This window comes from Simochromis diagramma, unplaced genomic scaffold (genome assembly GCF_900408965.1).
Source record: "Simochromis diagramma unplaced genomic scaffold, fSimDia1.1 OVJJ01000361.1, whole genome shotgun sequence".
Lineage (NCBI taxonomy): Eukaryota > Metazoa > Chordata > Actinopteri > Cichliformes > Cichlidae > Simochromis > Simochromis diagramma.
Window position 1 is genome coordinate 372665 of NW_024386860.1, and position 21257 is coordinate 393921.

A 21257-nucleotide genomic window follows, 5' to 3' on the forward strand; every position below is an offset into this window, starting at 1 on the left:
ACTATCTACACCCTCACTTATCTTAACTGCACTACTGTATAGCTCTGTGTAAATAATCATTCTGTACATTCGATAATCTTTAATCCTACAACTGTTTACAACTTGCATAGTTCCCATTTCTGTATAGCTGTATATCTCAGATTCTGTAAAGTTATTTATTTCATATTCTGTATAGTTTTTCATATTTATATCCTGTTCATATCCTGTACATAGCTTGTACTCACTACAGCCTGTACATACTTATAGTTATAGAATATTCACAACATACTTCATACCGTGTACATTATAACATACCATAATAGACCCATTTCTGTAATATACTCACATATCTATATTATTGCTAATATATATTGTAATATATCTATATCACTAAAGCACTTCTGGATGGATGCAAACTGCATTTCGTTGCCCTGTACCTGTGCATGTGCAATGACAATAAAGTTGAATTCTATTCTATTCTATTCTATTCTATTCTAACGGCTGTCTAAATGACTCGGGTAAAGTTTGTAGCATGCGTGCTTGTTGTTTTTGTCTGCTTCCACTTGTCTTTGCACTAGGATGATGTCGGAGTAAATGTGCAGTCATATTCGTTGTGTTCCCACTAGTGCTGTCAGCGTTAATCTCGTTGAAATGACGTTAACCCCACAACACGGCAAATCTCTGTTAACGAGCTACCGCGGATCGCCCCGTGCGTGGGGCTGGACGGCCAACACGTTAACGAGCTAACTGCGCTAACGCAGTAGTTCCCACCATGTAATTGAGCATTGCATGGCACATCCAACATACTATTTTGCTTTTGTCCATGACGCGCTTACCTTCAGGGTCATACGTCACATGAAAACCAAAATAGTTCCAAACACCAGATCTGAATTAGGGTGGGGGAGGTTCAATTTGCCATGTTGCAACGAGAGCTTAACTTCTGTCTGGCTAGCTTGCCCTGCGCTCAGTGAATCTGCGTTCGACTACACCGCCTAGGCTGCACTGTCGAGCGCAGATCCACTGAGCGCTCAACACAGACAGCATCGTCAGAAGAAAAGTTGATAAAATAAATTAAAGATTTTGTATTGTTTGATACATATGCGTACCGAACCGAAAGCACTGTATCGAACGGTTCAATATCGATACGAGTATCATTGCACCCCTAATAACTACCCAGAACCAGAGGGGAAGGTCAGAAAACTCAGATGGATTTGTAATAAATGTCCATAATCAAGTCATCTAAAACTCTGGGACAGTTTCGAAATCTGAGAAAGGTGCTGGGAGACCTCAACAACTGTGTTTGGCATTTCTGACTATTTTAGGTTTAGTGAAAGCGAATGGATGGATGGATGGATGGATGGATGGATGAAACAGGTCTGTGTCATGGCTGTGTGCGGGCAGGCAGGAAAAAGGACCCAAAATGCAGACTCGTGGAGGTGGAATTTAAGCTAAAAAACCGACTGCTTTATTGCAGGCTTAAATTAGGAAATGGAACAGAACGATGAGGGCATGAAACTGAACTAAACTGGTCAGAATGAGGATACAATGTGACGACAAGCAGGAGCAGACACAGACATTGAATACAAGAGGAAAGCAGGGCAAAGGGAAAACACCTGGAAGACGCAGCTGACATCAACAGGACAGGGAGACACCAAACTAGAAACGCTAACGTAGGGCACAGACTGTCAAAGTAAAGCAGGAAACAAACTGGCACAGAACAAAAACAACACTAAACACTAGAAATCTCAAACTACAAGAAAATCATAAAATAACAATACATAAAACACTTGGTCACCGACCCAGGACCGTCTGATCCAAGGCATTCATACTGATGCCATTTTGCTTTCATTTGATTTACTTTAAATCATACATGAAAAAAATTAATTAATTTTGTATTTCTATACAGATCTTTACAGATTATGGCAAAATATGCTCTCTTTCAAGTCCCTGACAGTACTCTTGTGGACACAAAGTTTCTGAATTGCAAAATATGTTTCATAACTACCTTATTATTTTCACATTGTCACATAACAACACCTCTTTCTAAGAATATTATTTAAGAATATATATGTATCAATTTTTTTAACTGTATTTTAACGTAAACATTTGGAGAAATACAACTTTAAGAAGGAGAAGCTGTTGATCACTTATCATTCACCATAGATAACACTAAAACATGTGTTTTTAGTGCAGACACACTCTTTGACATCCACTTAAACCAAACAATCACAAAACCCCTTCGGGCTTCACAAATAGCAAAGCTATCTGTTTTAAGATTCACTTTAAGTAGTTTAAAGACGCTATATACCTCAAATGCTAAATTAAAACCTTGAATTAATTTATTGTGTAGAGTAAGAAGTTATACTTCGATCATGCACTGGGCTCATATTAGAAGAATAATGGAGCTTTGTGCCTCCTTCCCCCCTCTGTGTCGCACTGTGCAGTTTAAAGGCTTGTTGAAATCAGTGGCTAAAGGCGGAAAGGTCAGAGTTGACACTGTTTGCCAGTTCCATGCATTCACTTTCTTCCACTGGCTTTTGATGACTCCAGTGTGACTCCAGGAGAATTGAGGAGGAATAGATGGGCAGAAGTGAAAAACAGAGCAGGTAGCATATACCTGATCATTCACCTCCACAGACAGAGTTGGCGGTGGGGGGTTGCCTGCAGAGTTGTAATATGACACCACTATTATAAAAAAATCATTTTTTAAAATTTGCATTTTCTTTATAAATCGATAACTTACTTACGTATAACATCAATGGATACAGCGTTTTGTGTGTAGGAAAAGCTTTTGTATTGTGGCATTTCAATCCTGAAGTAAAAAGGTCCAACATCAGTGCTCCGGACACTATCCAGTAGCATCGTGCAGTTCCATGTTCTCAGTTTTCCCAGAAATTGAGTTCGTGTTTTTGTACTCCACAGGCAGTTTCCATTTTTGGATAGAGGTTGCCACAACCTTGTTCCCTTTCTTGCAGAATCCTAACCAGCTGTTTATGATCTTTTTGGAGCTAGGTCTGGGGTAATTATAGGTGCAGGGAATAACCACACTTTTGGCTTTTGGCTGACTGGACATCATGAATCACTAATAAAAAAGATAGCATTGAATTATACTATTATGTTGTGTTATGTAGAAGGTAGTGTGCGGTTCCACCACATTAAAGTTAGACACTCACCAAAAAACATCAGAAATGAAAGGCACAACTTTAGTTCCATCACTGATGAGGACCTGAAAATAAAATAGTTAAAAAGCATAAAGGAGTGATAAAAAAAAATACACATAGGTGTATTAAAGGCAGATTTTCACTGCTGTACTTTTTGCAAATATTTCAATTATTTACTCACCTCTGAATCTGTTTTAATCACTGACTGAACTTGTAGTCCTTGTGAGATTTGGAGTCGTGTGAGATTTGGATGCCATATTTATAGTCTATTTTTACGCTCAAAAACTGTGTTATCATTTTTGTTTTTTGATTGCTCATACCATGTGTTCACCAGCAGATGCTTTTGATACCAAGAAAGTTGCAAAATGTAGCCAGCAGTCTGGCATTTAACTTGTTACATTTTGGTTAGTCTTTTTGCAAGCAAATGAACATTTCAGAGAACACTGAGACCCAGGAGTGCACAAAAGCTACAGTTTCATGAAAAATACCATGTGACAAATTACAAAGATGTGTATACAAACATGTGTTGTTTAAAAAAAGGCTCTCATGTGATGTTACTGCAGGCCTTTTTAAAACTAAAAGCTGCATAATGATGTAATGAACTGTTCATTTATAATGTTACCACATCTAAATGTGGTACTAGAAAAGATACATTTACCACATTTAAATCAGAGGAAGTAAGTGTTTCTTGTCCTAGCTTCCTTTGTTGTATGCATTGTGTTACATTTTTAAGTCAACATTCTACATAATATAACCCTCTCATAGAAGATGTAGAATGTTCTTTATTGTAAGTATTTTTCATTGATGGCCAATTAAGTATGTTTCTCTATCTCTGGACACAGTTTTCTTGTTCGTGTTTATAAAGTAAACGTGTAAATAATGAATGTAACTAACTTTTCTACATTTGAAGATAATATTGACCTGTACATTTCTTTAGTTTAGTGCATGAAAACAGCCTGTGCAATACTTTTTGTAAATAGTCAATGGTGCAATAGACCTCAATACTTGAAATGTGCAATTCACTTGTATTTTTATTTTTATTCCTATTTATTCTATTTATCCCCTTCGTATATTTTATTTATATTTGTCTCTGTATTTATATATGTGTGTGTGTGTGTGTGTGTGTGTGTGTGTGTGTGTGTGTGTGTGTGTGTGTGTGTGTATATATATATATATATATATATAATATTCTGTAACTGTAACTTCTGTCGGTGCTGTGCTTTTTGGAAATCGAATTTCCCAGAGGAACCCACCCGAGGGATTAATAAAGTTCTATTTTATCTTATCTTATCTTAATCCCATCTATGATGATAAGCCAGTGCCAGTAATCAGGGCACTGATACAGCCAAGGTCGAGAGCATTGAGTCGTCAGCACAATCTTGTCAGGCTCCTTGTATTTACTTTCAATGTCGGTTTACATGAAAATATCAGTGAATGGACTTGAATGGGTTTGTTTCAATGATGAGATCTTACTTCTGCTTGTGGCAAGATTACCTTGAATTATTTGAACATCAATCAGTGCTTCATTTTTAATGCCCCTTGAACTGGCTAAAAGTGGATATAAGGACACGTGTTGTTTGTCTTGAACTTGGTTTTGAGTCCAAGAACATCCAAACATTACATTTCGCTGCTAAATGCAATTAAATGTATGCAGCCAATACTTTCAGTGATACTAAAATAATGTACACTCCGTCATGACTGTATATTCTTCAATTTATCTGAATAGTCAGTGCATGTAGATAACAGAGTTTTCACTACACTTCTTAAGTAATGCAACGTTCCAGGACTTCTGCCTCTCAGTAAGCATTGCCCATCAAAGTTAAAACAGAAAGCAAAAGGTATTAGCAGCAGTTACAGTTTCACTCAGTTTAAATTACAAATAGCCTCTACACATTTTCGCTAATTCTCTTTAAAACTGCAGTGCATCCATCTTTTTCAACCCTTTAAATAAGTTTCAGCAGACATGACACAGGATGTACCCAAAGTGAATGTAATTTTCACCCCTCACTTCTGTATTTTAACTAGTTTAGTTAAAATGGGTTCCAAAGTTCCAACGAAAAGAGAACTCCACTCAAGCGATATTGCCGCAAAGTTGCAAAACTGATGCTTGATTTCATTTCCTTAGTTACCTGGTGGTGTAACACTGGCAGGTTTATTTACCAAGGTCAAAGACACTGATGTAAAGCAAAAAAAAAAAAAAAAAAAACTGCATAAGATCAAGTATATTAATAAAGTTGCTGTTTTTATTTATTGCTACAGACTATTTGGCAAAGTTACTGTCATCAGTATTGGTTACAGTATTGTTATGCTCACCAGCATATATTGCCTGTATTAGGCAAACTGGGCAAGAACATTGCAATGGCAGATTTCTTAAAAAGAAAAAAAACCCAAAGCATTTGACAAAAAAATGAAATCCTTCCTAATTTTCAATCCTAACAGGTTTTCATTCTCCAATTACACAATATGCCACAAGTAAGGCTAGGAGAAGACTTTTTCTGACAAAAGTAATGTTGTTAGGGTTGGAGAAAGATTATTGTTACTGTGTGTCTACTGTTCCCCATCTCTAACACTGACATCTCACTTCTGATTTTATGCTATATCATTTTTACATAAATTCATGTTTTGAAACAACATTCTTGTCTGACCATCTGAAGGTCTGCAATCACAAGTATGCAAAAAAGGAATTATCATTGTTTTGCAATGCTGTGCAGGCTTTTTTTTTTTTTTTTTTTTTTTTTGGTCATTTAGAGTGTTTTCACACTTTCATCCTTCAGTTGAACCCACAGCGACTAGTCAGGGGTTTTTTGGGCATACGTGAACACTCTCAAAAAAGACAAAAAATATTAAGACCTGCCTGAAATGTATAGAGGCACATAGTAATACATACACATGAACATGTGTAGAAAGCATCGTACACTAATGACATGCAGCTGTCCTTCTAAGTTCTGTAATCCACATTTGCATATATATTGTCTGCACAACTGCTGTTTGGAGCCAAGTGATTTGTTGGAGCCTGCAGAGACAAGAGGTTACATAAAAGTTGGCTTTAGTCATTTTTATCTTTGCTGTTAACTTCTTGGGACAGTAAAACTTGTGTCAGTGTGGGCATTGTACCTTGACATTGATGTAAACAGGATCATCAATAGCTTTCCCTTCAGGCAGCTTCTTAGTTTGTCTGTCACAACTGACTTCTCTAAAAAGAACAAAAAAAGAAAGAGAGCAAGAAATTAAAAATGCCAGGTTGGGGAAAAGGTCATCAGAATTTTGTCACTGTGCATCAAATAAATACATAATTATATCCTAATAACACAAATGTATCAAATGGTACAACACCAAATTACAATAATTACTTTTGGATTCATCATAATGACACATTCAATTAAAAATAAAAGAAATGTCAAGCTTCTTAGATGGGTACACATGTATGGTATACTTTTTCCATTAATGCAAACCTTTTGGGTGGGTTTGATAGTGCTCTGCTAAAGTTTGCATAGTATCCAGAGTCCTCCCTGGTGAGACTGCGTGACCTGGGACAATTATGATTACTGTTATTGCGGTTGTTTGTACATGATAACTAAAATTTAAACAAAGTTAACATTCGAAGCACTCTGGTATGTTTATGATAAATGAATATAATCTGCTTTGGATTATTTCTCTCTCGTACTGTACATATGCTTCACAGAAAGTTAAATTTCCACATTTAAATGTCTTTTGATTACATAAATGCTTTGCTTTACATACCACACATTTGCCTGAAAAGTATCCAGATGATAAACTATGTACATCAAGTATATCAATCTGGGAAATAAAGCTCATTCAAGTTTGCTGCTTGTAGGCCACACATTCGGTTTACAAATGATGAAAACGTTACCTCTTGTATTTTATAAAAATAAATATCCCAGCAACAAGAAGAATGATCACCACAAGAACTGCTGCAGGGATGACTACAGACAGTATTGTTGCATGGCTCGTGTCGTTTTCATTTGCTTTTGCTGCAAAAAATAATACGTTCAGTAAAGAAAGCTGAAGTACAGAGTGTGACATACTCAACAAACTGTGTGAATATTAAACTTACTTATTGTTGTTTCAGTGGTTAAAAGGTCTTGAGTCGTATAGGAATCGGTACCTGTTGAAAAAATATTACACAGCATGATGGCAAATTTTTTTAAAAGGCTCTGTTCAATTTAAATATAAATAATGCAGAAATGAAGTTAATACCTGGCTTAGAAGCCCCCGTCTCTGTGGAGGAAACATGCAAGCTATTAATTTCATTTTTTTTGATAAATGCATAGTTTAAATTAAAATTTTAAAATAATTGATTTAAATTCTGACCATTTATGGAAAATGAGACACGGACAGGGTCCTTGATGAAACTGTATTTATCTTTCTGCACATCAATTCTTACATAGATCATTTGCTCAACATCTGTGATGTTGGTGATCTGGAGAGAACAGTTGCCCTTGTTCGGGTCTCCGATGAGCTTAGTCTTTCTTCGGTACTTCTCAAGCACACAGTCATTATTTGGGTTAAAAACAAATGCCTTCCTGTCGTTGTCCCCGTTACTGCAGTTACTTTTGTCATCTACTGATAACATTTTCCAAAAAACTGTAACATTATTAGTGGAGATTTCCTTTGGATAGCTAAAGTTGCATTGTATGGTAACGGTTGATCCAGGTTGTGCTGTGATCTTTCTTTCGACATTTATTTTCCATTTTGTATCTGCAAATAAAAACAAAGCAAGTCAGGAATTGCATTTATTTTTCAAAGGCTAATTTTAAAGCTATAATTTACATTGTAGAACAAATTGTTTATTACAGAAGCAAGGCCAGCATTAGAAAAGCACATTATATGACAGCTTCACCATCATTAGTGTATGAATCTGTGTAAATGGGTGAATGAGAAGCATATAAAGTGCTCCAAGTACCATATTTACTACATACTGAAAGTGCATTTCCAATTTAAATCATACACATGAGCTTATTATTTCACTCACCTTTTGAATTACAAGCCAGAATCAATACTGAAATGAAACCAATAAGGCCTGGCAGCTGCATCTAGCCAAAGCAAGACAGTCACAGGTTAGTAGACAAAATCCCGATTTAGTTTTACAGAATTCTCATCACATGTAGCCAACATACTGTACAGCAAATTGCCTATAGTCTACTATTTAGCACATAGTAAATACTCACTATGAGAGGAGGGAGGTGTAAGAAAATGATGTTCCTTTGTGCTTTCTCAGTATGTATTAGATCTCTGCACTGATGTGAAATGACATGGGTCTGTTTCCCGTTGCACTCTAATGATCACTTGAAAAAAGAAAAAAAAAAGGAAGTTGGGAAAGAAAAGTGAACGCCGTCCCCACAATAACTATGTTCAACTTTCAAATTTTAAGCACATATACTGTATATCAGAAACACTCTCTTCCTTCTCTTATATCATTTAATTTTTACATATTAACCAAAGTGTAAAAGTCGCACTTTGCTGAACTCCTCCCTTTTTTTTCTCTCTGATTAACATTTGTGAAAAACATAGCAGGTCAGTGTCACAACAGCAGAGAGGTGTTTGCAAAACTGTCATTTCTAACTCAACAGTGTAGTCTAGTGCATTTACAGTTGCCCTTCCACTCTGTCAAAAATATTAAACCAGACTATAATTTCTATTAATTGAGGAGGATTGAGCTTTACACCTGACTATATGGCACATGAACAAAGGATAGATGATATTATGTTATTGGAGAAAAAAAAAGACTGAGTTGCAAGTTGGATTAGACCTGGTTTGTGTTTTTCCTTATCACACAGAAGAGATTCCGTGAATTTGTAATGTGATATTTTTGGTAACAAGAAGTAATTATAGCTAGACAAATATTTGTATTGATGTCAAAAATTGCACAGCGTAGAGGTCAAATCAAATATATGGACCCACCTACTCTGGTGACCCCTTGTGAATGAGTGGTAGTAGACTGCAGAGGCCTCGTCAGGCCAGGACTCTACAGTCTATTTACACCTACAGGCCAGTGGACACTGTTTCAGTGATGAGGATGTAACATCCTGGACAGGGTGGAACGCTGGTTTGAGCGAGGTACTCATGGCCATTAATCAGTGGTCTTTGATCAGTGGTTGTTTATCAATGGTCATTAGAATTTCCATAATTATGTTGAAGGAACTGAACCCCCAGCCCATTGTTCCTTCAGTGGGCTGGTTTCAGTCATTATGCAAATATACTGTTTATAAGATTGGGGAAACCTGCAGTCAGCTAAGACTGAAGAAGTCACTTGCATGGGTGACGAAACATTTCTCCCACTGAAGACGCTACGTCCAGAGGAAAAGAATCAACTTTTGGAGAGAGTGGCAGCTTTCTTACCATAAGCTGGGTACTATTTGGTGTGTGGAGTGGCTTGATTATGCACAAAATATATGTGGTAGCAACATTCACTGGCCACTTTATTAGTTTCACCTTGCTGATACTGAGTTGGACCTCCTTTTGCCTCCAGAGCTGCTTTAATTCTTCATGGTATAGATTCAGCAAGATGCTGGAAACATTCCTCAGAGATTTTGGTCCATGTTGACATGACAGCATCACGCAGTTGCTGCAGATTTGTCAGCTAGACATCCATGATGAGAATCTCCCAGCCGACCACCTCCCAAAAGTGCTCTATCAGATTGAGATCTGGTGACTGCAGGGGTCATTAAACATAACAATGACTTCATATGAATTAACTCGTTATGTTTAAGAAACCAGTTATGATATGATTAGAGCTCTTTGACATGGTATGCTAACCTGCTGGTAGCAGTCAAGATGGATACACTGTGGTCACAGGGGGATAAAATGTTCTGCATCAATATTCAAGTTAGCTTTCAAATCTAAATAATCAAAAATTGTTTTTTTTAATGTTATAAAATATTTCCCCTGCCATTTTGCTACCAGCAGCAGCCTGAACTACTTAAACAAGACACGATGGATTCATGCTTTTATGTTGTTTTCTCCAAATTCTAACCAGACATTTTTAGAGTTTTCTATTGTAATGAAAAATTTGGTCTTCTGCTGCTGCAGTTCATGTGCTTGGGTGTCCAGAGATGCTCGTCTGTATCCCTTGGCTGTGATTATTGGAGTTCCTTCCTATCACTTCGAAGAAATAGCTGATATGAACTGCTACTCACTGGATATTTTCTTTTTTTTTTTTTTACCCAGGCCATTCTCTGCAAACCTTAGAGATGGTTATGCGTGAAAGCCCCAGTGGTCAACGGTTTGGGAAATACTCAGATCAGCCAGTTAGCGAAATCCCTCTTCTGGGGGACATTTGCTAAATACAACCACTAGTTGGAGCAAGATATACGCACAAGTCCACTGTGAACTTTAGCACATGGGTTTGGACTCCACCTGGAATGTGGGGCAAACTGGGATCTTAAAGGTGCAGTCATATGACTCCCAGATGGCCGAATGAGAGTTGTGCTCGCTGGATATGGTTTCCTGAAAGTCATTCCGACGGGTTTAGCAAAGTTAAAACGACTCGACCACGCTGCTGGAAATGAGTCTTGAATGATTTCAGTTGTAGCTCACGGAGGGAGACGAGCTGTGTTGTTTAGGAAGCGGTGGGCCATAGGAGGATGATTATGTTGCCTGTTATGTGGATGCAGCGCGAATGACAAACTTCACCCCTGCGTGATTTAAAACCGCAGCCACACATGGAAGATCTAAACACAGGAAATCCAAGGCAGACCGCAGAGGAACGGTTGACAGCCAGCAGCACCCGGCTGGATGGAGGCTCTCAGAGGAGAGTAGCAGCGATCAGCTCTCCTGCTCTGGCTGTAGCGCGCCTCACTTTACCCAGAGTCATGGACGCCGAGGGGAGGGTCGACGAGTCAAGACTGAGGATGCATATCTTCAAAAACGGTTTCTAAAATGCACAACTTACTTGCAAGTAGTTTTTAATGTAAACTTGATTCGTGCAGTTTTGCAGGAGACATGAAGTAAGACTGCTTGTCCGCACTTCCGTTTTCATACTTTAGTGAGTACGGAAGACCAAGCAGAAATCTTAAAATATCTAATTATCCACGTTTAGAAAAGCAAACTCTTTTCTCATCTAGTTAATTATAAGTTTGAGAGATAATTGCGTTTTTCTGTATTGATACAGTATAACAGGACAGGGGCTGGCAATCAGCGCAGTCCATGAAGCAGCTGGATTTAAAGCTGTAGTTTCTCACACTGCTGCTGAGGCCTCAGGTTGTTGTGAACAAACCTGAATGCACCGCACCTGCTGATAAAAGGCGTGACTGCATTCGCTCAATGTGTGTTTTTAGAGAAATTAAATTTGACTCTTTGGAAAAATAAAAATGGGCTATAGTGTTTTGACAAAATATACATGTGTCCATTTTAGCACCGTTTTGGTGTACGGTAAAAAATATTTAACATGATTTTTTTTTTTTTTTTTTTTTTTTTTTTTTTTTAAATGGGTTTTCATTCCTAAAGATTAAATCAGGTGACGCTTTGCCTCTGGGGAAAAGCACAATCAGACGCTTCTGTAAAGTCCAACATTTCACTGTTCACCAGACCGCCTGGAGCAAAGAAGTCCAGCGTGACTACTGTGATAAAGCGGCTCCATTTATAGGGTTGGTAGGATTTCTAGGAGTGAGATCACATGAGTGTCAATGGCTCCATAAACATATGCTGTGAACTAGAAGAAGCAAAGACGGACAGAATACGTCTGTGTTCTAGCTGTATTTTTTAGTGTTTTAAATGCAAGAAGACTGTCATCTCATGCCAGAACTTATCAGCACTTCAGCAATCCTGCTGAATCTGTCCTCTTTGTGGAGGATGTTGAACTCCACCAGAGACTAAGACGTTACAAATGGCCTCTTAAATATTTGTCTCAGCAGGCTCAAGCTCACTAAAATATGTATTTGCAGTCTTGTTGCTTTGATTTACATCTAAAATTTGTTCCTTTCAGGTTTGATCTTCTCATGCTCTCTTTCAGACCAGTGGTGACTGGTTTAACTAAATGTTAGGAGGTCACGTAATGTTTTATCTTCAAGCACAATTGTCCACTGACAATGATTGAAAGGTCTGCACTCTCTGTCCAGGTGGGGTGTGTCCATCTGAGCGTGGCCTCGCGTGGCGGTTTTTGTTCGGGATGTACCCGTGTGGTTCAACAGCTTTAGAGCGCTCGTTGCTGCAGGACCAGTTGGTCGTACGTTATCAGGTGATGAAGAGAAAATGGCAGCACTTCCTCCCCTCAGCCATGCGAATGCACCTCAATGGTACTGATGGTAAGTTGTACGGCTGTCAATTAAAAGCCACGTAGATTCCTTCTTTTTCAAATTTTTTTTCTATTGTTTGTTTTTAACTGCCATGATTTCTCACTCTTTTCCCTAAATATCTTATATGTGATCAAGCCGAGTTGCTGGCAGCCGTCAGGTACTTTGACCAGAGACAGGCACAGACCCAGCAACAATCTCAGGACAGGTCAGAGGCGGTCAGAGTTAGAATGGCTTTTTTGGAGCTTCAGGCACAGGTCAGTTCAACTAAACATCTGTGAGTATTATTGTGACCTGTCTGATGTCTGGCTTTTTGCTTCTTTTACGCATACTTGTCTCTACTCACTATTTTTCTGCATTGTTTTTTGTTAAGTTATATTTAAAATGTTTCCTTTGGTTTTTCTTTGTAGAACATAAGAACAGTTTAAAGTGAGGGAAATAAAATAAATGCAGTATATTTATTCAAATGAAACAACAGGATCTAAATTTGTTAAAGGGTTTGCCATTTACCTACTACCTCTTTGTACTAACTTTTCCTATAAACAGCTATTGTTTGAGCGGGTCACATTTGACCGTGAGGAGCTGCAGGAAGCCATTCGAATCATTGATAAAGATGTGCCCCGAACCAACAGAGACCTGAGCTATTACCAGTAAGTGATTATCAGTTATGGTATGTTTTTTTTTAACTAACTTTGATCATTCTTTAAAGAGGTCTGCATACACTTATTTTGTCTGTCTGTCACCACTGATCAAGCACCAGATATCTTTCACAGCAGCCAGCAGCAAAAAATAAAATTGTCCTTCAATTTAAACAATTAGATATTGCCAAAGTGAGTTTCTGCTCTCTAAAAGGTTCGGGGCAAGACGATAAAAAAAAAAAGAACACCACAGTTAGGGCTGTTCAATATGATGATATACATATCGGATGACGATATGAAAACATCTATCGTGTCATGTTATACGCTATCGTTTGTTTCGTGGTGTCGCAAAATAAGCTGTTTACGGCAATATTTTTTCATCATTTTTATGGTCACTGTAGTGGCTATAATAATGTCTTGAAGCTCTCTCTCTCTCTCTCTCTCTCTCTCTCTCTCTCTCTCTCCTCTCTCTCTCCTCTCTCTCTCTCTCTCTCTCTCTCTCTCTCTCTCTCTCTCTCTCTCTCTCTCTCTCTCTCTCTCTCTTTTATTTTTTTTTTTTATTTTAAATATATATATATATATTTAAAATAATCACACTATGGACTGACAAGCGACTGTTTTTACGCATCGGTTCATTAGTAACAATGACGGTAAAACCATCGTGTATCTCCGCCGTCCGCTTGTTTATTTACCACATAAACCTTTCACAATAAAGCTCAAGATCCTGTTGAAATTTTTCAAAATAAGCTGAAATGATGGGAAAATACATTATTCGCAAATATTAAATTTCAGAATATGCATCAAAAAAATTACCTCAAATAAAAACATGAAGTAACTATAAATGGCGCTTACAGTCAACACGTGGATGCAGGCACAGAAAATACCAGCATGGCCAGTGAAGATGAGGCAGAACCAGGTAGCTCCAAACAGAAGGACCGGTCAAAACAAATTGAGGACCTTATTCCTAAACAAGGGGCTACCTCTGTAGCATGGAAATGGTTTGGGTATAAAAAGTCTGACACAGACCAGAAAACTGTACTATGCAAATTATGCCGCAAATGGGTCCTAACCACAGACTCAAACATGACAAACTTCTACCACCTACGCAAGAATCACGTGAAAGAGTATGGAGAGAGTTTACAGATGAATAGCCAAAAAGAGCCGTCATGTGCTAAAAAAGAAACTTTACAGAGGGGGTCTGTCACATTATCCATGTTGGGGAGGCTGCAAAGCATAAAGAATGCGGTTAAATGTCCCCTGGAGCACCTTGGAAATAGTTTTGAGCAGTGGTAAGGCATCATGGCAGTTGTTGTTCACACTTCTGATCATCTGATTATCTCAGCAGTTTGAAGCAGCTAAACATTCCCTTAAGAATCAGAATCAGAATCAGAAAGGGTTTATTGCCAGATGTTGAGGAGGTTTACAACATTAGGAAATTGCTGCGGTGCTTCAGTGCAACATACTGTCATAAAAATATAAAAATAAGAATAAGAATTAAAAGTGCTAAGTGGATAGATATATACATGATATATACATGAGTGCAGGTGGTGATCAGTGCCAAACATGGAATGATGCAGTGAACACAGCGTAGGGTCATGTGTTAGTGGTGGGAACAGTCATATGGTTATTGTTCATGTAGAACAAGAACAAGAACAAGAATGTTCTTCTGATACAATACCATGTCACAATTAACACAGAATAACTTCAACCCCCCCCAAACATTACAGTCCTGTTTAACTTATTTCTCTGTGCGTGTGTGTGTGTGTTTCAAACAAGGGTTTTACTAACACTGAGTCATCAGTGTAATGTCAGAGACACCCACTGCTGGGCGTCACATATTTATTTTGAGTTCAGAATCTGTAAGTCTGTGGTCTCCATCTTTCTAACACTGATACTTTGTCGGCATTGAGACAGCTATCAGGTAGTCCACACCTGCACTGAAATTTATTGAGATTTCAATATTACATAGATTCGTTGCTTATTACTGTACCAATTGCTGTTTAAATGAAATAAAACTGTATAAAGCTTTTGAATTAGAGGCCTTTCATTGTCATTATACAGCAAGCTGCTGTCAAAATGGAACACAAAACTGTCACAGTGACCCAAAAGTGACCCATTATTAGGTTGAAAAATAACAGCTGTGCATCAACAGGTGTTCAAGCATAAGTAGTATAACATATGATGTAAATATAGATAAAACCTGCGCATGTAGGCCAACACAAATGGGGTATATAGGTCAACATGCATATTAATTCCCCTTTATAAAAGTCATAAAAAACAACACTTTCTTTAAAGATAAAACACTTTTTAATTTCAGCATGATATGAAGACAGATTGAAAATGTAAAAGTGAGGTCGGAGGTAAAATGTGACATGATATTTGTATGCAAGCTATAACTTGATATTTAGAATACCCATATATCATTAGTTATATGCCTATTTATGTTGGCAATACAAACAATGGCATTAAGAAAAACTGTTTTAAATAACTCTATACAGCATTATTATCATCACGCTGACCTTCAAATCAGTCTGACTTTGGAGGAGAGGTAAGAGTTTAAATCTAACATATTTTAAATCTTTATATGGTAAATTATTTATTTTGACAATACAAAACATGCTTGTAAGAAGTCCTTTTGAGTAATTATGCTTACCATCAGAATGACAATAACTGAGGTCATGATCATGAGGTAATGTGGTTATGGTACAGAGTTATATAGTTGTACATTTGAGAGTTGTAGAGATAAGTATTTTGTAATTTCACAGTGACTTAACAAATAACAATACAATATTACACAGAGTATAGATAAATATAATATACAGAGTATTCTAAAAATTTAAGATACCACTCATTGTGGTACTGTACAGAAGAGAACTTAATGCACCAAGAAGAAGACTCTTAATAAAAGAGGATGTGGTAGTGGTGGTAGAGAGGGGAGTCAGTGCAAAGTTTGCCGTTGTACTGGTGTTTGAGAATAAACTGTTTCTTTTTGGTCCCCCTTGATCTACAAGTCGCTGTAGCTGATGCCAGAGGTGAGCAATTTGAATCAGTCAGAACAAGGATGTGATGGATCCTCTAAAATATAACCCAATTTCCAACCTTCCTTTTATCTAAAAATAAAAAAAAATCTTACAAAGTAGTGGAACAGATCATCTGCAGAGAATGGTTTATTTGAGGAGTTTCAGTCAGGTTTCGGAGCTCATTACAGTACAAAAACAGCTTTAGTGAGGGTTACAAATTATATTCTTATGGCCTCTGACAGTGGACTCATACATCTGCTTGTCCTGCTAGAGTGGGGAACTCCAGTGTACTGAAGGTTTTAGATGTGTCCTTGAGCCAACACAGCTGATTTTAAATGGCTAAAACACCTCCTCAACATGTCTTGAATTCTCCAGAGGCCTTGTAATGAATTAATCTTTATTTATCTAAAACCTGCAGGACAGGCCCTTGAGGCCTGGAGTTCCCTACCCCTGTGCTAGACCTTAGTGCAACATTAAATACTGTTCACCATAATGTTTTATTACAGTAATTACAAAATCCTGTAGGTATTAAAGGTAATGTGCTGTGCAGTAGTATGAGTCATATCTAACAGATTCAAATTTGTTCATGTTAATGGAGTCTTCTTCAAACTCTAAGGTTAATTATGGAGTTCCACAGGGTTCCACACTAGAACCAGTTCTGTACAGTCTGTTTACACAGAAGGCATAGCATACATTTTCGCTGCTCTGCAGATGATACCCAGGTTTCCATGAAACCAGATAATACACGTAACGATCTGCGTCTAATGACCTCTATTGACCTCTAATTTCTCACTTTTGAATTCAGATAAAACTCAGGTTTTTGTGTTCAGCCCTAAAAATCTTAAAAATGTGATGTCTAACCAGATCCTTACTCTGGATGGCATGTGCTGTGATCTCCAGTAACACTGTGAGGAATCTTTGAGTCTTTATTAATTAGGCCATGTCCTTCAATGGGCATAATGAACAAATATGTAGGACTGATTTCTTCCATTTGGGCAATATCTCCAAAATTAAAAATATCCTGTCTCAAGTTGATGCTGTAATTCGTTATCAGGTTTTCCTAAAACTCCTTGAAAAGCCTTCAGTTTTTCCAAAATGCTACAGCAAGACTACTGCCAGGACTAGAAAAAGCATATTTCTCCTATTTTGGCTTCCCTGTTACAAGGTCTTGAATAATCAAGCCACATGTTATCTTAAAGACCTCATAGTACCATGTCACCCCATTAGAGCACTGCACTCTCAGACTTTTGGTTTACTTATGGTTTCTAGAATATTTAAAAGTAGAATTGGAGACAGAGCCTTCAGCTTTAAGGTCCTTCCTCTGTGGAACCACCGCAGTTTGGATTCGGGAGACAGACGCTGTCTGTACTTTTAAGATTAGGCTTAAAACTTTCCATTTAGGTTTAGATTTCTTCCTATTAAAAGTTTTTCCTTCCCACCGTCACCAAAGTGCTTGCTCATAGGGGTGTTTTTCGGTCTATGATGGTAGGGTCTTTACATTACAATATAAAGCACCTTGGCAGCTATTGTTGTGATTTGGTGCTATATAAATAGAATTGAATTGAAAATATTTTACACACTGTTGAGGCAGCAGGAAGTGAACAAGTCAAATGGGGCAGAGAGGACCTGGTGATCTTCTGAGCTGTATTAATTGATGTGCTGTAGCCTCTCTGCTTCAGTGCAGCTCCTGTACCTCACCATGAGACAACATTTAGACACATGACACAATGGTCAGTGAATAATCATTTGTTCACTGATTGGAAAAATGTGTCATGTATTGGCATCATGTTAGAGATGATGATGTGTAGATTCTTGAGTCTTAACTACATTTCAGATTCTAAATTTGGACTAACTGCGGCTTAAAATGAGTTTTTGAATCGAGGCTACAGATATCTGAGGGAGCGGTGGTAAGCTCCAAGACCAGTGTGACACTGAACTGGAAAAGTGGGTGGGAAGTAGGAGAAAAGGAAATATTCTGAAGGCCTTTCATTAATAAGATATTTATGTTCACACTTTTAGATACAGCCAATAAATGCTGTTAACCAACAGATGATTTTAAAAAATTTAGTTGTACATTTTTAATGCATTTCGACAAAATTTTTTCCTCTTTTCTATGTAAATGACCCAAATCAGTGTTACTGGGTATGAATAGCATTTAATGTTCATAATTAAACTGCCTTTTTTGCAGTTTCTGTCACCTGCATTTTGTTCTTGACAAGCTTAATCATTTTAAACATTTAAATTTTGGGTGGGAATCCAGCTTGCTCTATTAAGGAAAAGTGAAGTTGGGTAAATGATGACTAAGTGGACAACACTGAATAAAAACCCCTCGCTTTGTTTTCTTTCTTAGAAACTTAAAATTATTTAACTGACTTTCAATTGAAGACTTAGTAGTTAAATGTCACATTTGACAATCTCTCCATGAGTGAAGGTTTAATTTGGGGCATAAAGCATCACCAGTGTTACGCATCAAAACAAGTTTTGGCAGCTGTGTTGAACTAATTCTGCTTATTTATAACATACTAATATTGTTTGTGTCTGTGGATGTTTGCAGGAATGAAGGCTTAGGCAATCTGTTGGTTCTGCGAGAAATCCTTATCACTTATGCTGCTTTTCATCCAGGTAAATGACCCTGTGTCAGGTTTGCTGACTCGGTCTGGATCAGATGGATTTAAAGGTTGTTTGTTGAGCCATAAAAAAGAGGCTAACTGTTTATGCATTGCTCCCTTTGCTGTAAATCCAGAGGTCAGTTATGCCCAGGGGATGAATGACCTGTGCAGCCGATTCCTGGAGGTCCTCGACTGTGAGGTTGACACTTTCTGGAGTTTTTCGTGCTACATGGAGAAATTCTCCAGGGACTTCAGGGCCGATGGTCTACACAGGAAAATAGGTAGCGATAACAAAACAGATATTTAAAAAAAATACTTTGACACCAAATAGTGTTTTGTTTGTGTCTGCCACAACGACTGTTGTCATGGTGTAAGATCTGTAAATTAAACTTTCCTTTTCTGTTTCAGATAATACATTTCATTCAGCTTCTGCACCGTTGTGCTCATATGCACCCTTATTTTAATAGTTCAGTCAAGCACTGCCTGCTTTTTTCCTTTTATCTAAAGAGTAATATGTTACTTTGACCCCTAGTGGTCAAACAAAGACACTAACTTTATTTCCAGGGTAGAAATTTGATGGTAGGTCGGATATGCAGAACAAAATCATATTAGCCCAAAATCCAATTAAAATAGAATTAAGTCTCTATAAAAACAAAAAAATGTTTTGTATAAATTAGTTTAGTTAAAGTATAAAAGTTTTGTTTAACATCTAGAGTTGGAGGCAGCTCTGCTGAAGGAACTGGACCCTCCGCTTTATGCTCATCTGGTGAAAGACAACATGGAGAGGTTTACGTTTTGTCACAGGTAGATCTGCAAGGCTTTGTTTTTCTGTGCTCTATTTTATTTATTTATTTATTTATTTATTTATTTTGAGTTTTCAAATGCAGTATGGCAAGGTTTTTTTGTTTTGTTTTGTTTCCCCCCCACACAAACGTCTTATTTACATGTAAGCACATGTTGCCCCTCCTTTAAGGTGGCTGCTGCTTGGTTTCCAGAGGGAGTTTGAACACAGCGAAGCACTACGCTTGTTCGAGATCCTGAGCTGTGACCACCTGGAGCTCATCTCACAGCAAGTCGACCGAGCTCGTTACCAAGAAAGAGTTGCTCAGAAATTCAGCACAGGTAAAGCCCGGAAACACAAAAGAAAAAGTAGAAAAAACCCCACAAAAAACACAAACCTCTTTGCTACTTCTTATTATGCCCTTGCCTTGTGATATTGCCAGAAGACAGTTCAGAGTCAGAGCTGCAGGCGATCAACACTGACTTCACCTTTGAGCTCTTCATCTGTGCAGCCATCCTTTTACAGCACAGAGAGTCTCTGTTGCAGTGCCCAGATGACGTTCAGCTCCTCCAATATACTAACGGGTTTGTTTTTGTGCTGCATCACACGGCTCATCACAAATAAGATGTGCATGTGTTAGTTAATGTGTGTGTGTGCTTTGTGCAGCCTTCAGGGGACACTGGACCTGAACAGTATACTGAAGAAAGCCGAGCATCATTTCTACAACTACTGCAAGCGCTGTGCTTGGGATTTTACGAACGGTCGCTGCAGGCCTGATCGGAGCAAACACGAGGACTTTTTTTATCATCTCCGTAGTTTATTTGTTTTAAAATGATTTTATTTTTTTTAATGATCTCACAGGTTGTAATCTGTAGCTGACAGTTAATCCCTACATGCACTTTTTGATGCCACTTACTTTTTTGTCTGAGGGAAACACTAATGTACTGCTGGTTGCTGCTCACTTTAAATTTGCTCACTCATCACTATGAGTACGTGTACACTATTTATTGTCTTATAGTTGACCAACACTGGGTGCGAGTTGTTGTGCAGTGATTTTTTTATTTTATTTTATTTTTTATGCAAGGTCAAATCTTTTATTACTTCACAGTAGGAGCTTTGTTTTATTTTTTTCCAGGTTGTTAGCAGTTTATAAATAGGCCCGGTCTCTTCGCTGGCAGTTATATTTAATGCTAGATGATACATGTGTCAGAGGGGCCTACAGTATGTGTACCACAAAGTGTCCAAGAAACCGCATTGCATAACTGTCCTAAATAGAGAATGACAAACATGCACACTACACTATGAATGTTTAAAAAAATGTACCTCAGTAAAAGTGTTGAACATTTTTATTCTGCTGGTGAATAAACCTGTTTCATTTACATTTTTGAATTTTTTTTAAAATAAAAGATGACCTTGTTTTGAAAGACCCAGTTTTACTATGTGAATTGATTGAGCTGAATTAAAGTCATTTGATATGTAGGAATGCAAAAGAAGATCCTCTAAGAAGCCTTAACATCAAATCTGAATAACTGTGCAACTTCAGACACATAAAAAGATGGACTTTACAGGCGATTATCGGAAATGAGGTCAGTGCTATAAAAAATAGTTCTGCTAAAGTGAGTTAATGTGCACCATGCAATATTTACAAGCTGTTTTTAATAAAAACAGTCCTCACTCATCACCATTTATGGAGTATGTGAACCTAATTATCAATGTTCAGGAACTACCTTTCTTCATTACAGAGCATGTTCTGTAAAACTGGGAGAGAAACACAGAGTTAAAAATAGAGGCTTTTACATAGAAATCTATTTGGAGATT

General features: G+C 37.6%; 2 protein-coding genes and 1 long non-coding RNA gene across 5 annotated transcripts; 1 reads left to right on the forward strand and 2 right to left on the reverse strand.

Moving 5' to 3' along the window:
- Positions 1-1421: 1421 nt before the first annotated feature.
- Positions 1422-3378, reverse strand: LOC120732115. The gene is made up of 4 exons (XR_005695531.1): positions 3322-3378; positions 3153-3205; positions 2727-3061; positions 1422-2640 (listed from the first exon to the last, which is right to left on the reverse strand). It is a non-coding gene; the product is annotated as an uncharacterized LOC120732115 (long non-coding RNA).
- A 2405-nt stretch (positions 3379-5783) lies between these two features.
- LOC120732113 lies at positions 5784-14011 on the reverse strand. 2 transcript variants are annotated; one of them, XM_040029468.1, is made up of 10 exons: positions 13882-14011; positions 8330-8446; positions 8134-8194; positions 7473-7859; positions 7359-7379; positions 7216-7266; positions 7012-7132; positions 6593-6667; positions 6255-6333; positions 5784-6153 (listed from the first exon to the last, which is right to left on the reverse strand). In XM_040029468.1, the coding sequence occupies exons 3-10, from the start codon at positions 8192-8194 to the stop codon at positions 6079-6081; spliced, it is 870 nt and encodes a 289-aa protein (XP_039885402.1). In that variant the 5' UTR covers positions 8330-8446; positions 13882-14011; the 3' UTR covers positions 5784-6078. The 2 variants fall into 2 exon arrangements, with proteins under 2 accessions (XP_039885402.1, XP_039885403.1); XM_040029469.1 differs by lacking the exon at positions 8134-8194.
- Positions 10492-20818, forward strand: si:dkey-238d18.4 (GTPase-activating protein GYP7). 2 transcript variants are annotated; one of them, XM_040029465.1, is made up of 10 exons: positions 10492-11030; positions 12218-12403; positions 12530-12648; positions 12938-13041; positions 18604-18671; positions 18793-18939; positions 19372-19462; positions 19632-19780; positions 19885-20023; positions 20106-20818. In XM_040029465.1, the coding sequence occupies exons 1-10, from the start codon at positions 10823-10825 to the stop codon at positions 20272-20274; spliced, it is 1380 nt and encodes a 459-aa protein (XP_039885399.1). In that variant the 5' UTR covers positions 10492-10822; the 3' UTR covers positions 20275-20818. The 2 variants fall into 2 exon arrangements, with proteins under 2 accessions (XP_039885399.1, XP_039885398.1); XM_040029464.1 differs by having other exon boundaries at positions 10497-11030; positions 19882-20023.
- Positions 20819-21257: the final 439 nt, after the last annotated feature.